The 15365-nt window shown below is 39.5% G+C and overlaps 1 protein-coding gene across 5 annotated transcripts in view; it reads left to right on the top strand.

The window, feature by feature from the left end:
• The window catches only part of MCU (mitochondrial calcium uniporter), a 198730-nt gene that overhangs the window by 157798 nt on the left and 25567 nt on the right, over positions 1-15365 (top strand). For all 5 annotated transcript variants that reach the window (XM_055275823.2, XM_063637611.1, XM_063637613.1 and 2 more), the window contains 2 exons: positions 11924-12094; positions 13197-13301. In XM_055275823.2, the coding sequence (XP_055131798.1) occupies positions 11924-12094; positions 13197-13301 (276 nt within the window). The remainder of the gene's footprint in view (positions 1-11923; positions 12095-13196; positions 13302-15365) is intronic.

The following is a 15365-nucleotide window of genomic DNA, read 5'->3' as shown; positions in this document are numbered from 1 at the left end:
TTATCTCTCATGTTTCTGTGGATTAGGGATTTAGGAATAGTTTGGCTGAGCAGTTTGTAGTCTTATGAGGGTGCAGCCCCATGTCAGTCAGGGCCTTAATCATCTGGCTTGACTGAGGCCAGAAGATCTGATTCTAAGGTGACTCACTAACATGGTTGACAAGTTTACTTTTGGTCAAGAAGGTACCACTTCTCCATGTGGGCTTCTCCATAGGGCTGCAGGATTGTCCTCATGATATGATGACCGGCTTCCCCTAGAGCAAGTGTACAAGAGACCAAAGCAGAAGTAAAGTCTATTATGACATAGTCTTGGAAGTTACACATCATCACTTCAGCTGTATCATATTGGTTCTGCAGACCAGCCCTGATTTAATGTGGATGACACTACACAGGGCATGAATATAGACAATCCCTGACTTCTGATGGTTCAACTTATAGTTTTTTGACTTTATGATGGATTTGTTGGAGTATTAAATGCATTTTTTGACTTACAGTGGGTTTATGCAGAGGTAATCTCATCATAAGTCAACAGGCATCTATACTATCTTAGTCCGTTTCTTTGCTGCTATATCAATTGCAAACTGAGTAATTTATGAAGAAAAGATTGATTTGGCTTACAGTTCTGGGAAGTCCAAGATCGAGGAGTCCATCTAGTGAGGGTCTTCTTGCTGCATTGTAACATGGCAGAAGGCATCACATGGTGAGGAAGTGTGCACAGGAGACAGAGAGGGGAAATTGACTTGAACTCACCCTTTTTGTTTTATCAGGAATCCACTCCCCCAGTAACTAACCCACTCCTATGATAATGGCAAAAATCCAGTTAACGGGGCAGAGCCTTCATGACCCAATCACCTCTTAAAGGTCCTGCCTCTCAACACTGTTACAGTGGCAATTAAATTTCTTTTTTTTTTCTTTTTTTATTATTATTATTATTATACTTTAGGTTTTAGGGTACATGTACACAATGTGCAGGTTTGTTACATATGTATCCATGTGCCATGTTGTTTTGCTGCACCCATTAACTCGTCATTTAGCATTAGGTATATCTCCTAATGCTGTCCCTCCCCCCACCCCACAACAGTCCCCGGAGTGTGATGTTCCCCTTCCTGTGTCGATGAGTTCTTATTGTTCAGTTCCCACCTATGAGTGAGAACATGCGGTGTTTGGTTTTTTGTCCTTGCGATAGTTTACTGAGAATGATGTTTTCCAGTTTCATCCATGTCCCTACAAAGGACATGAACTCATCATTTTTTATGGCTGCATAGTATTCCGGATAGACTGAATTAAGAAAATGTGGCACATATACACCATGGCAATTAAATTTCAAGGTAAGTTTTGGAGGAGACATTCAAACCATAGCAGATACTTACAGGCAAGGATTATAGAGAGCCTTCTTGAAGGCTGGCTATCACAATACTAAATATTGTGTATTGAGATGTATGTTTGTGCATGCGTGTGTGTGTGTCTGCCTGTGCGTGTGTGTGTGTATAAATGGATGGAAATGGTAAACACCAACTACCAACTTCAGGATAGTGGCTTCATTTGGAAAAAGATCACCCTGCTTTAGTGGAAAATTGAACTGGAGGAAGGCTAGAATGAAGGACTCCAATTACAATGTAGCTGATAGAAGAAAGAGATGGTGGTGGCCTGGACTAAAATGGTGGTAGTGTAGAGAGTATCAGAGGGCTTAGAGCTGTTTAAAAAATAGAATGAAAGGGCCGGGGTTGGTGGCTCACACCTGTAATCCCAGCACTTTGGGAGGCCAAGACGGGTGGATCACAAGGTCAGGCATTCGAGACCAGCCTGGCCAACATAGTGAAACCACATCTCTACTAAAAATACAAAAAATTAGCTGGGCATGGTGGCACGCACCTGTAATCCCAGCTACTCGGGAGGCTGAGGCAGGAGAAACGCTTGAGCCTGGGAGGTGGTGGTTGCCGTGAGCCGAGATTCCGCCACTGCACTCCAGCGTGGGTGATAGAGCAAGACTCCAAAAAAAAAAAAAAAATCGAATGAAAGCACTTGATGACTGATAAGATATGAGAAATGTCAGATTCTGGCTCTGCGAATAGTCAAGGATGCCAGGTAATTTTCTGGCTTGGTCAAAAATAAAATAATGGTGGTGTTATTGGTTGAGATTATGGGTGGTTAGGGAAGATGGATTCACTTTTAGGACTTTTGAGTTTCAGTTATGGCTGTGGGAGACCCAATTTCTAGCAGACAATTGAATATAGGCTTGGGATATCATCAGCATTTACATGAGACTGTGGGAGGACGTGAGGTTGCCTAGAGAGTATGTGAATTGAGAAGCACAGAGGCCTAGGACAAAGCACTTAGAAACTTTTAAGGGATGAATAGAGGAAGAATAGCTTATGAGGGGAAATTAGAAGGTCTAGACAGAAAGAAAAGCTAGAAGCATCATAGAAGCCGGTGGGGAAACTTTTTACAAAGGGAGGGAGTCGTTAACATCATTAGATGCTGCTAAAACAAGCAAGTTAAGAGCTAAAATTTCTACTGAATTTAGCAACCTAATGTCATGTGTGACCTAGAAGAGGATTTCTTAGTCAAATGATGAGATCCAAATTGGATTGAATTGTGACCTTAGCAGTATTATCTTTTTCTTTTTTTCTTTTTTTTTTTTTTTTTTAGACAGAATTTTGCTCTTGTTGCCCAGGCTGGAGTGCAGTGGCACGATCTCAGCTCACTGCACCCTCCGCCTCCTGGGTTCAAGTAATTCTTCTGCCTTGGGTGCCTGAGTAGCTAGGATTACAGGTGTCTGTCACTACACCCGGCTAATTTTTTGTATTTTTAGTAGAGATGGAGTTTCACCATGTTGGCCAGACTGGTCTCGAACTCCTGACCTCAGGTGATCCACCCGCCTCGGCCTCCCAAAGTGCTAGGATTACAGGCATGAGCCACCGTGCTTGGCTGAGGAATATTATCTAACGTTACTAGACTCTATTATTCTTAGCTGCAAAAGAAGGATGTTAGTTTGCATGATCTCTCTCGCCTTCCAACACTGAAATTCTATGATTATATCTCACGCTTACGATGCAGAATATTACAGAAAATGGGGAGGAAATCGACAATGTTAAGATCATAAGCCCCTGAAATCATCCATCCTATATAGTTCTACTTCAAGTAGCTTTGCAGAAAAACCCCAACATGTGCTTCCTTGTGTACCAGTTCCCTTTCATAATAAGCCCTCAAGATATATACAGGTGATATATTTTAGTGGAGATTTTACTCATTATTTTGAACACCAGCCAAACTTCATACTATATATTTTACAAGCATTTTAAAAATATTTTACAAAATAATAAACATTTGTATTTTATGACTTTTTTCAACTCCTGATGCCTCAAAGCCATTTTTAAAATATGTATTCCTTCTTCAAATGCAATTGTTTGTAGTTCCTGCGCTACTCTTCTGAGTCTGCACAATTCCACAGCTTTTTGTTTTTATGCCTAAATCTGTTATCATGTTCTAGCTCTAAGTATTCATGTTGAATGCTCCACAATTTCTAGGCTTTTTTTGAAGCACACTGCTCTGGAACATACTTATATTATTTCTTATTTTATTCATATGGAAATCAAAACAAAAGATAAAAAAATCCAACCAAACAGCCACTTGATGCAATTTATACTTTAAAAGAATATTTTGTCTCTAGATAATAGTAGCTGACAACTGTCATTAGCTTATGAATACCCATTGTGACTTCACTACAGCCAGCTGTTTATTGTTTATATTGTGAAACTTGAGGAACCTTGGCAATTGTTATTCCTGAGTTGCAAACTAAGAAATCTAACGTTGACATTACAATCTACTGTGTAGGAAAGAAGCAGGCCTTGGGATTTCAAAAGCAGTATAATAAAGGCTTGTCAGCTCTGAATTGCATTATTCCTTGTAGAGTTTCTCAAAAGCTTTCTTATTTCATTCCCTTGAAAAAAGCATCATGCTCTTTAAAGGAAAAAGTTAAATTGGGTATGAAAGACCTCCATATTCTCTGTTGACTTTGTCTCAGTTATTTTAAAACAGTAACCCCTAAGCATTTACCTGTGAAACTGATGTTTTAGTGCATTTGTAACTGCCCAACAGCTTCTCTGTGCCCACTGCCTAGATAGAACCAATTTGTCAAGAGAGGAGAATTGAAATAGAGAAAGAGTTTAATTCACACAGAGCTGGCTGAACAGGAGACTGGAGTTTTATTACTCAAATTAGTCTCCCCAAATTGGAGGCCAGGATTCTTCAAGGATAGTTTGGTGGGCAGGGGGCTAAGGGAATGAGTGCTGCTGATTGGTTGTGGATACAGTCATAGGGGTGTGGAAAATGGTCCTCATGTGCTGAGTCCTCTTCTGGGTGGGGGCCACAGGAGCCTGAAAGGACATCTCAAAAGGCTAATCTTAGGTTCTACAACAGTGATGTTATCTGCATGAGTGGGAGTGGGGAAGTTGCAAATCTTGTGACCTCTGGAATAATGGCTTGGTAATCCCTTCCACTTATATCTTAGCAGAATTCAGCCTCCTCCCATCTTCCTAACCTGTTGCTCTTTCATTAGTTTTGTGAAGGCAGTTTATTTTGGGGGAAGGCGTATTATTTAAACTAAAAACTAAATTTCTCCCAAAGCTAGCTAGGCCCAAGCCCAGGAATGACCAAGGGCAGTTTGGAGGTTAAAGGAAATATGGAGTTGGTTAGATTAGGTGTCTTTCACTGTCATAATTTTCTCACTTTTATAATTTTTGCAAAGACAGTTTCAAGATCCCCCAAATATATTTCAGACTCACAGATTCTATCTCGTATTTAAATTCAGCTCTCTCTACTTCTTGATCTGTGGTTACTCTTTTTCACATACAGAAAGGGGATAATTGGATAATTTAATCACTAATCTTAATGACTTCATCATCATTACTGCCTATAGAAAAGATAGAAATATTCTCACGTTAGTGGTTCTGACTTCAGGAAACAGTAGATTAATTGTTAAGGATTATTTTAGAACAAGAAGGGATATGACAAATTTTAAAAATATCTTTAGGTATTGCAAACTTTAGATAGTACATGCTATATATTCAATTCAAATTACTATTTTGACCTCTTCTTCCTTAGGAAACAGACTATTCCTTTGGAAGGAAAAAGGCAATAAGGATTTCTGATTTTGCCTTTTAGTTTTTATGTAAAAATTCAAATCGTACATCCATGAAGTATTAACTGCTATGGGAATTACTATCCTGCTATAAACAACTAGAACACCAGACAAAATATCTGAAACAACTGTTTTCAGATACTGGACAACAGGCACATGGGACTGTGATGCCTGAGATAAGAGGAACAAATGAGTTGAACCCTGCATTGGTTGAGTTTACAGCCTGAGGCAGCCTTTAAACTGCATCACAGAGAGGGGAAACAGAGCTTGGCCATCTAGTTAAGATGAAGAAACAGAGATCAGAGTTTGTAAATCCCAAGGCAACTAGAATTTATGAGACAGAGATTTACAGAGGAAGGAGCTATGAAGAGAAAGAGGAGTCTCGGAAATCTGCATAGGCATCCTGTGAGGCTTTGGCTGAATTCTAAACCACAAGACCAGCTTAGAACAACTTCCTAGAAAATAACTATTGCCAGTAATATAAAATGAATAATTTTGCTTCCCTCTAGCCACAGTAGAGAGATACACTTGAACACATGAACATTTGGTAGACATTCTCAGAAGAACCATATCTTAGAAGTAGGGACAAATTGGTCCTAGAATAAAGATTCTCTAGATCTGTCCTAAAAGAATTTTTTGAAGTCTTGAAAGGGCCAAACTAACATGCAAGTATTTTAACTGTACAAGATCCAGCACTCAACAATGTAAAATTAAAAATTTCTAACCACCGATCAAAAATTATTAGGCATATGAAGAAGCAAAAAATAAGCCTTCCAAAAATTCAGTCAATGAACAGACCTAGAAATGTCAGAGATAATGGAATAAACAGCCAAGAATGTTAAAATAGCTGTCATAAATATGATCCTTATGCTCATAGAGAAAAGGAAAAATGTAAGTATAATGTGAAAAGAAATGGAAGATATAAAAACAAATGCAACTTCTAGACGTGAAAAATATGTCTGAAATGAAAACACCATATAGATGGAAATACCAGGAAATTAGACACTGCAGAAGAAAAAAAATCCATGATGTTGAAGTATATTGCAATTAAAACTATCCAAAATGAAACTGAGAGGGGGAAAAAAAGCCCCTGAAATGTATGAAGAAAGCCTCAGTGACCTGTGAGACAATATCACATGGCCTAACATAAGTGTAATTGGAATCCCAGAAGGGTAGGAGACAGAAAAAAAGAATAGTTGAATAAAGGTCAAAAGTTTTCCAAATTTGAGGAAAGCCAGATCTAAAAAATCTAACAACTCCCAACCATTCATAAAGAAAAGCAAAGCACATCACAGTCAAATTGTTGAAAACCAATGATAAAAGGAAAATGTTGAAAAGCAGGCAGAGGGCTAGGCATGGTGGCTTACACCTGTGAGCCCAGCATTTTGGGAAGCTGAGGCAGGGGGATTGCTTGAGACCAGCCTGGGCAACATAGTGAGACCCTGTCTCTACAAAAATTAAAATTAAAAATTAAAATTAAAAAAATTAGCTGGCCCAGCACTTTGGGAGGCTGAGGCAGGTGGATCCCCTGAGGTCAGGAGTTCGAGACCAGCCTGGCCAACGTGGTGAAACCCTATCTCTACTAAAAATACAAAAATTTGCTGAGTGTGATGTTGTGTACCTGTAATCCCAGCTATTGGGGAGGCTGAGGCAGGAGAATCGCTTGAACTCGGGAGGTGAAGGCTACAGTGAGCCAAGATCACACCACTGCACTCCAGCCTGGGTGACAGAGCGCGACTCTGTCTCAAAAATAAAATAAAAAAAATTAGCTGGGCATGGTGGCACATGCCTGTAGTCCCAGCTACTTTGGAGGCTGAGGCGGGAGTATCCAGTGAGCCCAGTAGTTTGAGACTGAGTGAGCTATGATGGTGCCACTGAACTCCAGCCTGGGCAACGGAATGAGACCCTGTCTTTATTAAAAAGTAAAAGTTTTAAAAAGGCAGACAGAGGAAAAAAGACATAGAGGAACAAAGATAAGAATATACACAAACTCTTATACTATGCAAAACAAAATTTCTTTAAAAGATAATCAAAAGGTAAACCACACAAAAATAATGTGCAGTTTATAATATATGTAGAAAAACATGTGAGAACAATACCATGAAGAATGCAAGCAGGGGAAATGGAAGTATTTGTTGTAAGGTCCTCTAAACTATACCTAAAGTGATATTATATTATTTGAAGACTGACCATGATATGGTAAAGATGTATAACATAGAGCAGAATTCAGCAAACTATGACCTTCAGCAGTGCTCCTCAACCTTTTTGGCACCAGGGACCAGTTTCATGCAAGACGCTTTTTCGATGGTACCAGTCTGTAGCCTAGGGGTTGGCAACCCCCTGACCTACAGGCCAAAGCCAGCCTATTGCTTATTATAAATAAAGTTTGTTGGAACACAGCCATGCCTATTTGTTTACATATTGCCTGTGGCTGCTTTTGCACCACAGTAACAGAGTTTATAGTTATAACCGAGATCTTATGACCCACAGAGTCTAAAATATTTAATACCTCAGCCTTTACAGAAAAAAGTTTAGCAATACTTGCTCTAGAGTAATGCTTAAAAAAATAAAATAAGGGCCAGGCGTGGTGGCTCACCCCGTAATCCCAGCACTTTGGGAGGCCAAGGCGGGCGGATCATTTGAGGTCAGGAGTTTGAGACCAGCCTGGCCAACATAGTGAAACCCTGTCTCTACTAAAGAAAAATTAGTATGGGTGTGGTGATGGGTACCTGTAGTCCCAGCTACCCAGGAAGTAGAGGCAGGAGAATGGCTAGAACTCAGGAGGTGGAGGTTGCAGTGAGCCAAGATCACACTACTACACTCTAGGCTGGGCAACAGAGCAAGACCCTATCTCAAAAAAAATAAAAATAAATAAAATAAGGTATATTTAATAAGTCAATAGCAGAGATTAGCCTGGACATTGTGGCTCAATCCTGTAATCCCAGCACTTTGGGATGCCGAGGTGTGAGAATTGCTTGAGTCCAGGAGTTCAAGGTCAGCCTGGGCAACATAGCGAGACCCTGTCTCTACCCCCACCAAAAAAAAAATTATCCAGGCATAGTTACATATGCCTATAGCCACTCAGAAACCTGAGGTAGGAGGATCACTTGAGCCCAGGAGATCAAGGCTGCAGTGAGCTGTGATCACACCACTGTACTCCAGGCTAGGAGACAGATTAGGACCATGTCTCTAAAAAATAAAAGTGAAAAAAAAAATAGAGATTAAATTATAATAAATAGTGATTAAATGAAAAAATCCTTTTTAAAGAGATTAAAAGATAGTAAATCTAAAAAATGGCAAGAATAGAGGAAAAGTAGAAGAAAGAACAGTAGGGTCAAATAGAAAATAAGTAGTAAGATGGTAGACTTATACTCAGCCATACTTAAATTACATTAAATGCAAATAATATACATACTTTAATTAAAAGGCAGAGATTGTTAGATTGGATAAAATAGCAAGACCCAACTATAAGCTTTCTACAGGAAACTCACTTTAAATAAAACATGGATAAGGTAAAAGGATAGGGAAAGATACACTATGAAATCATGTCACACAAAGGCTTGTATGCAAATAATCATAAAAGCTTTATTCATAGTAGCCAAAACCTGGAAACAACCCAGATGTTCATCAACAAGATAAACAAGTTGTGGTGTGTCTATGCAATGACACCCTTCTCAGTAATACAAATGAATGACTACTAATGAACTAGTTAATTAATGAACTACTAATAACAACATAGGTGAATCTCATAATCATGCCAAGAGAAAGAAGCCAAATACAAAAGGGACCATAGCGTGATTTTATTTATATAAAAATCTGTAAAAACCTAATATAATCTGTGGTGACAAAAATCAGATCAATGGTTACCCAGGGATTAACTGGGATGGGGATCAGAGAATTTGGGGGAATCATAGAAATGTTCTTTATTTTGATTCTTATGTAAAAACTCATCAGATTTCCATTTTAAGTAAGAATGTATTTTGTTATTTATAAACTATGTCTCAATTAGGGTTATTTCTTGAAAATTCAAATCATGAAAGATTTTAGTGTGAAGATTTTGTAGGTAATGTAGGCCTTATAAATTACTAGAATAGACAAGGAAATAAGATGTAAATGTCTACAACTACAACTGTGGAAAGCTTGATGCATTTTGGATTTCCAAAACATTAATCTTAACACACATTTGCTATAAACTCTTTGATTAGTAGGGATATAAATCCTTAGAAGCATAACAGAATGTAATTTTTGACTCTTATTTTATTTTTAAAAACTGTTTTTAGAAGCCAGGCACAGTGGCTCATGCCTTTAGTCCCAGCACTTTGGGTGTCCAAGGTGGGTCACTGCTCAAGCTCAGGAGTTCAAGACCAGCCTGGGCAACATGGTGAAACCCTGTCTCTACAAAAAAAAAAAAAAAAAATAGCCTGGCATGGTGGTGCACGCCTATAGTCCCAGCAACTTGGGAGGCTGAGGCAGGAGAATCGCTTGAGCTTGGGAGCTCGAGTCTGCAGTGAGCTGTGATCATGCCACTGCACTCCTGGGTGATAGAGCAAGACCCTGTCTCAAAAAAAAAAAAAAAATAGGTTTTAGACATGGGGTCCCACTCGGTTGCTCAGGCTGGAGTGCAGTGGCACAATCATAGCTCACTGGAGATTCAAACTCCTTGGCTCAAGCAATCCTCCTGCCTCAGCCTCCTGAGTAGCTGGTACTACAGACACATGTCGCCACATCTGGTCAACTTTTGATTCTTCAAAGAAGCTAGTAAGGAAACATTATCATTTATGTATCATGTAATATGCCAAGTGTTCTAAATTATTTATGTATTTCACTCATTTCTCACAACAGCTCTGTGAGTTAGGGATTAAACCCCCTTGTTTTTTTTCAGACAGAGTCTCACTCTGTTGCCAGGCTGGAATGCAGTGTCACAGTCTTGGCTCACTGCAGCCTCCACCTCCTGGGTTGAAGTGATTCTCCTGCCTCAGCCTCCTGAGTAACTGGGACTACAAGCGTGCACCACCACGCCCAGCTAATTTTTTTATTTTTAGTAGAGACAGGGTTTCACCACATTGGCCAAGATGGTCTCAATCTCTTGACCTCATGATCTGCCCACCTCGGCCTCCCAAAGTGCTGGGATTACAGGCATGAGCCACCATGCCTGGCCAAAGCCCATTTTATATATGAAAAAAGTGAGGCTCAGAGAAGTTATATAATATGCCCAAAATTACAGAGCCAAGATTCAGTCCCATATTTGACTCCAAAGCCTGTTTTCTTTCCTCAGTGCTAACATCATCTTTTTAAATGCTTAGTTGCTTATGTAAAAATTTTTTTACTTTAAAAATGCATTTTTTAAAAAATGTATTTGAAAATTATTCTGAAAGAGGGTTATTTTGATAGTTGTTCTACTGGGACCCTACAAATCAAGAATACTGAGGGAGAAAATAAGGAAATAGGCATTCTATGCTATACTTTTGTAGAAGATCCCTTCAATTAATAGTTCATAATAAATTTTCCCTTCATAACATTTTGTTATAAAATCTTAAACTCTGAGTTTTGGTTCTGTCTAGCCAAGCTCATGAAGACATTCAAGAGAACATGAATTGTTTTTGATAGAATGCTAACTTATGACAACTGAAGAATGGCTAGGTTCATAAATTTGGAAAGGAGACCTATATTTCTCATAAAGGTTGCAGGCTGCAGGGTGGCCATTCTGACAGGCTGTGACAGAAGCCAAAAACAGACACTTTGAGGAAGAGGCAAAAAGAACAGGAATGCATGCTGAGCAGGGTGGCCAAATATACATACTCAGTACGCTATAGGAGAGGCCATGCGTATTTATGAAAGGAGAAATGTGTGTATGCACAACTGAGCTTCATGCCCCTTCATGGGTCCTGTGTACAAAAAATGGCTGCGTCAGCATAATCTGAGGGTGGAGTTTTCAGCTCTCTGGCATCAAAAGATGAAGCAGAGGGTGTGAAAACCCTCACTGCACATTCTCAGTAGACTGGCCAGAACCACTCCACGGTTGGTGGCCTCTTGTCAGGCAAAAAAGAGGGGCAGTGTTGGTCAGTTAATTGGTTGATACCAGTGGTGGAGTCTTTTGAAAGGGCTAGTTTCTCTTAAGCCCTTAGGAAAGAATGCCTAATGGTGGCTAGCAAGGAAGGGGTATAATGAATTGTGTCTGACCTCCCATCCTGTCATGGCTGAGAACTTAGCTTTAAAGGTTTACCCTGGGGTCCCCTTGGCCAAGAGGGGGTCCATTCAGTCAGTTGAGGGGCTTAGGATTTCACTTTTGTTTCTCACTTATCAGCTTGGATATAATACTGTACTATATATACATGAATTGACTGTTTTGGAGTAAGAGTCTCACTTATTAGTGTACTTCTTGAAAGCTCTGGATCCCGAGAGCCACGTCCTACAGGCTATGAAGTCTGGCCCAGCAATCTCTGACTGCTTAATAAAATCTTGCTAAATGGAACCAGGGCTTGTATTCACCAATATCTAGAACTTCACCTGATATCCTTGAGAAAGCCTCTCCTTGACCCACTCAGAAGACAGTTCCTTGCCTGTTTTTTCATATCTGTAAAATGAGCTGTGTGATCCATTTGATCTTTTATAAGCCAGTTCCCAGAATAACCTTCAACTAAAGCTAAAGGGCATGTACTTAAACCTTCTTTGAAAACATTTTAAATCACACTAATAATAGACCCCCATGCAAGAATAGTAATAATATGACTTTAACTTACATTGAAATCCAATTATCATATGTTTGTGGGTCTTTTTCATTCAGATGTTACAGTGGTTTATCAAAATGGGTTACCTGTGATATCTGTGAGGCTACCATCCCGGCGTGAACGCTGTCAGTTCACACTCAAGCCTATCTCTGACTCTGTTGGTGTGTTTTTACGACAACTGCAAGAAGAGGATCGGGGAATTGACAGAGTTGCTATCTATTCACCAGGTATAGTCACCATCATTATTAATTACCATCTACCCCTCATTTCACCCCACAGCATTTCTAGACACATACATACACCACACATGTAGCTACAAAAGAACCCTATACTGTTAACTTCAGAAAACTTTTTTCTTTTGCTTAGCACTTACCAGGAGAGGAAGTGATTTCTCTCCCAGTGGTACTCAGAATATAATTGATCGGTTTTAGCAAATGTGTATGCACAGGGAATCTCATTCAAAAGCAGCTCACATATAATGCCATGAGCAAGGATGAACAATCAATCACATTTTATATTATTGAGACTTTTTATCATTACTTTAGGTGTAGAATAAATACTTCCAGTAGTTAAACCCTCATCTCTGGAAAGAAAAGTTTGCCAAAATAAAGAAGTATATGATTTGAAAAGAATATAAAATAAGGCACTAAAAATTACCGTTTTATATATTTCATTTATTTATTTTTTTAATCTTTTTAAGTTTTTTTTCCCATTTTTAAGTTTTTTCCCATTGTTTTTTCCTCATTTTTACTTTAAAATTTTTCAAATCTACAGAAAACTTGAAAGGTTAGTACAATAAATGCCCATTTACCCTTCACCTGGATTCACCAGTTAACAATTACCACATTTCTACTCATCTGGCAATATAGTTAGTAGACCAGCTGGTGGATGTATAATACTTTGCTAACCCCAGCATCTGTCTCTACTGAATTATTGGCAACTAATCAGTGACTATACTGAAAAGTACCATATGTCAGAAAATACTGTTTTTTTTTTTTACTCAACCAGCTTCCATTATAGACAATGTTAAGTCCATACAGCTCTCCCAGTGATCCTAGATTTCCAATGTACACCTATAGAACTATGAACATTAATTATTTCACTTGCTCATATAGTTCACAGGAAAAGCTGTTGTTAAATCTTCACAAACTTGAGTCCTAAAAACAGAGCTTCAACCTAAACTTTGTTTGCATAGGAAATGAGGCAAAAAGTTAACTGAAATTTTAAAAGGAAGAGGTAATTTTTAAAAACGATTTTGAAGATTGAATTTTCCTGACCATTCTTGAATAATTATGGACCTATGACAAGTTTCATTTGAAATTTTCACAGATGGTGTTCGCGTTGCTGCTTCAACAGGAATAGACCTCCTCCTCCTTGATGACTTTAAGCTGGTCATTAATGACTTAACATATCACGTACGACCACCAAAAAGAGGTAAAATAGTAACCTTGGTAAGGTCACAGAAATGTGGGAAGGGCTTTTGGAAATAACTTTATTTTTTTTCCTTGGGTAACCTTAAGAAACAGACAGTATTCAAAGAACGCTGAAAGTTTTACATACAGATAGACACTATTTCAGTTGAAGAGCTCATTGAGTACTTGGTACTTGGCTAGTACATTGACTAAAATCACTTCGATTCTGCCCAGATTCCAGAATGCTTTATTATCTGACATTGTCACTCTGTTTCACATAAATGAATGTCCAACATAACTGAAGCCCCTTCCCTTCATAAAGGCCAAAAGTTGTACTACTTTAATAACATTACAGGAGATAGCTTTTTAAAATAAGCTATATAGGCTTCTCTGTTCTCTTAAGCATTGTAATAAGTATTGAGCTTTTTTTATGGCTCAAGGTCAGCAATATGAAAGTCAATTATTGTACAATAATAATAGTTCTTAGGAACTTCTGACATGATTTTTTGTTGTTGTTGTTTTTTGGTTTTTTGAGACAAAGTCTCACCCTGTCACCCAGGATGGAGTGCAGTGGCATAATCTCAGCTCACTGCAGCCTCGACCTCAAATTATCCTCCCAAGCAGCTGGAGTAGCTTGGACTACAGGCATGTGCCACCATGCCTGGATAATTTTTTTTCTTTTTGTAGAGATGAAGTCTCACTATGTCGCCCAGGCTGGTCTTGAACTTCTGGGCTCAAGCACTCTTCCCTCTCTGGCCTCCCAGAGTGTTGGGATTACAGGCGTGAACTACTGTTCCCAGCCTGTATATGCTTTTATGGGAAAAGGAAAGGTGCTCGCCTCAGACACAAATTGTAAGAGGGCACCAAAAAACTCAGTAATCAAGATAAAGAATTGTCGGTTTTTTTTGTTTGGGTTTTTTTTTTTAAGAGTCTCACTCTGTCACCCAGGCTGGAGCACAGTGGCATGACACTGGCTTACTGCAGCCTCCACTTCCCAGGTTCAAGCCAGATACAGGTTTCACCATATTGGTCAGGCTGGTCTTGAACTCTTGACCTCAGGTGATCCATACACCTTGGCCTCCTAAAGTGCTGTGATTACAGGCATGAGCCACTATTCCCAGCCGCCAGGCTAATTTTTTTTTTTTTTTTTTTTTTTAGTAGAGATGGGATTTCGCCATGTTGGCCAGAATGGTCTTGAACTCCTGACCTCAAGTTATCCACCTGCCTCAGCCTCCCAAAGTGCTGAGATTATAGCCATGAGTCACCACACCCAGCAAGATAAATAGTATTTTTATGTACTATTTTAAAAAACCAGAGTTAATGCAAAAAATGCATGATGAACAAAATTTTAAATAAAGACAGAGTCAGTATTGCTAATATTTCTTTTCATCCTGGCCTCTGCTATGGCTCTGCACAGTGCAATGCTAAGTAGCCCTCTAAAATAGCATTTTGAGTTGTGTCTTTTTTTTTTTTTTTCTTTGAGACTGAGTCTTGCTCTGTCACCCAGGCTAGAGTGCAGTGGCACAATCTCGGCTCACTGAAAGTTCCGCCTCCCGGATTCACGCCATTCTCCTGCCTCAGCCTCCCAAGTAGCTGGGACTACAGGCGCCTGCCACCACACCTGGCTAATTTTTTGTATTTTTAGTAGAGATGGGGTTTCACCGTGTTAGCCAGGATGGTCCCAATCTCCTGACCTTGTGATCTGCCCGCCTCGGCCTCCCAAAGTGCTAGGATTACAGGCGTGAGCCACCGCGACTGGCTGAGTTGTGTCTTTTTTGGTCCTGTTTCTCTTTACCCTTGATATTCATTGTAACTCACTGCTGTTGTTAATGCCCCTTCCACCACTCCTTCCACCAGCCCCATAGGACAGCAGTTCCCAACCTTTTTGGCACCAGGGACCAGTTTTGTTAAAGATAATTTTTCCACTGACAGTGGGGGCGAGGGCAGAGGCGGTGGTTTTGGAATGAAACTGTTTCACCTCAGATCCTCAGGCATCAGTTAGATTCTCATAAGAAGCACACAACCTAGATCCCTCACATGCACAATTTACAATAGGGTTTGTGCTCTATGAGATCTAATGCTGCTG

The sequence above is a fragment of the Symphalangus syndactylus genome, chromosome 4, assembly GCF_028878055.3.
Source record: "Symphalangus syndactylus isolate Jambi chromosome 4, NHGRI_mSymSyn1-v2.1_pri, whole genome shotgun sequence".
Lineage (NCBI taxonomy): Eukaryota > Metazoa > Chordata > Mammalia > Primates > Hylobatidae > Symphalangus > Symphalangus syndactylus.
Note: the sequence above shows the minus strand (reverse complement) of the source record. Positions and strands in the feature narration are given on the sequence as shown.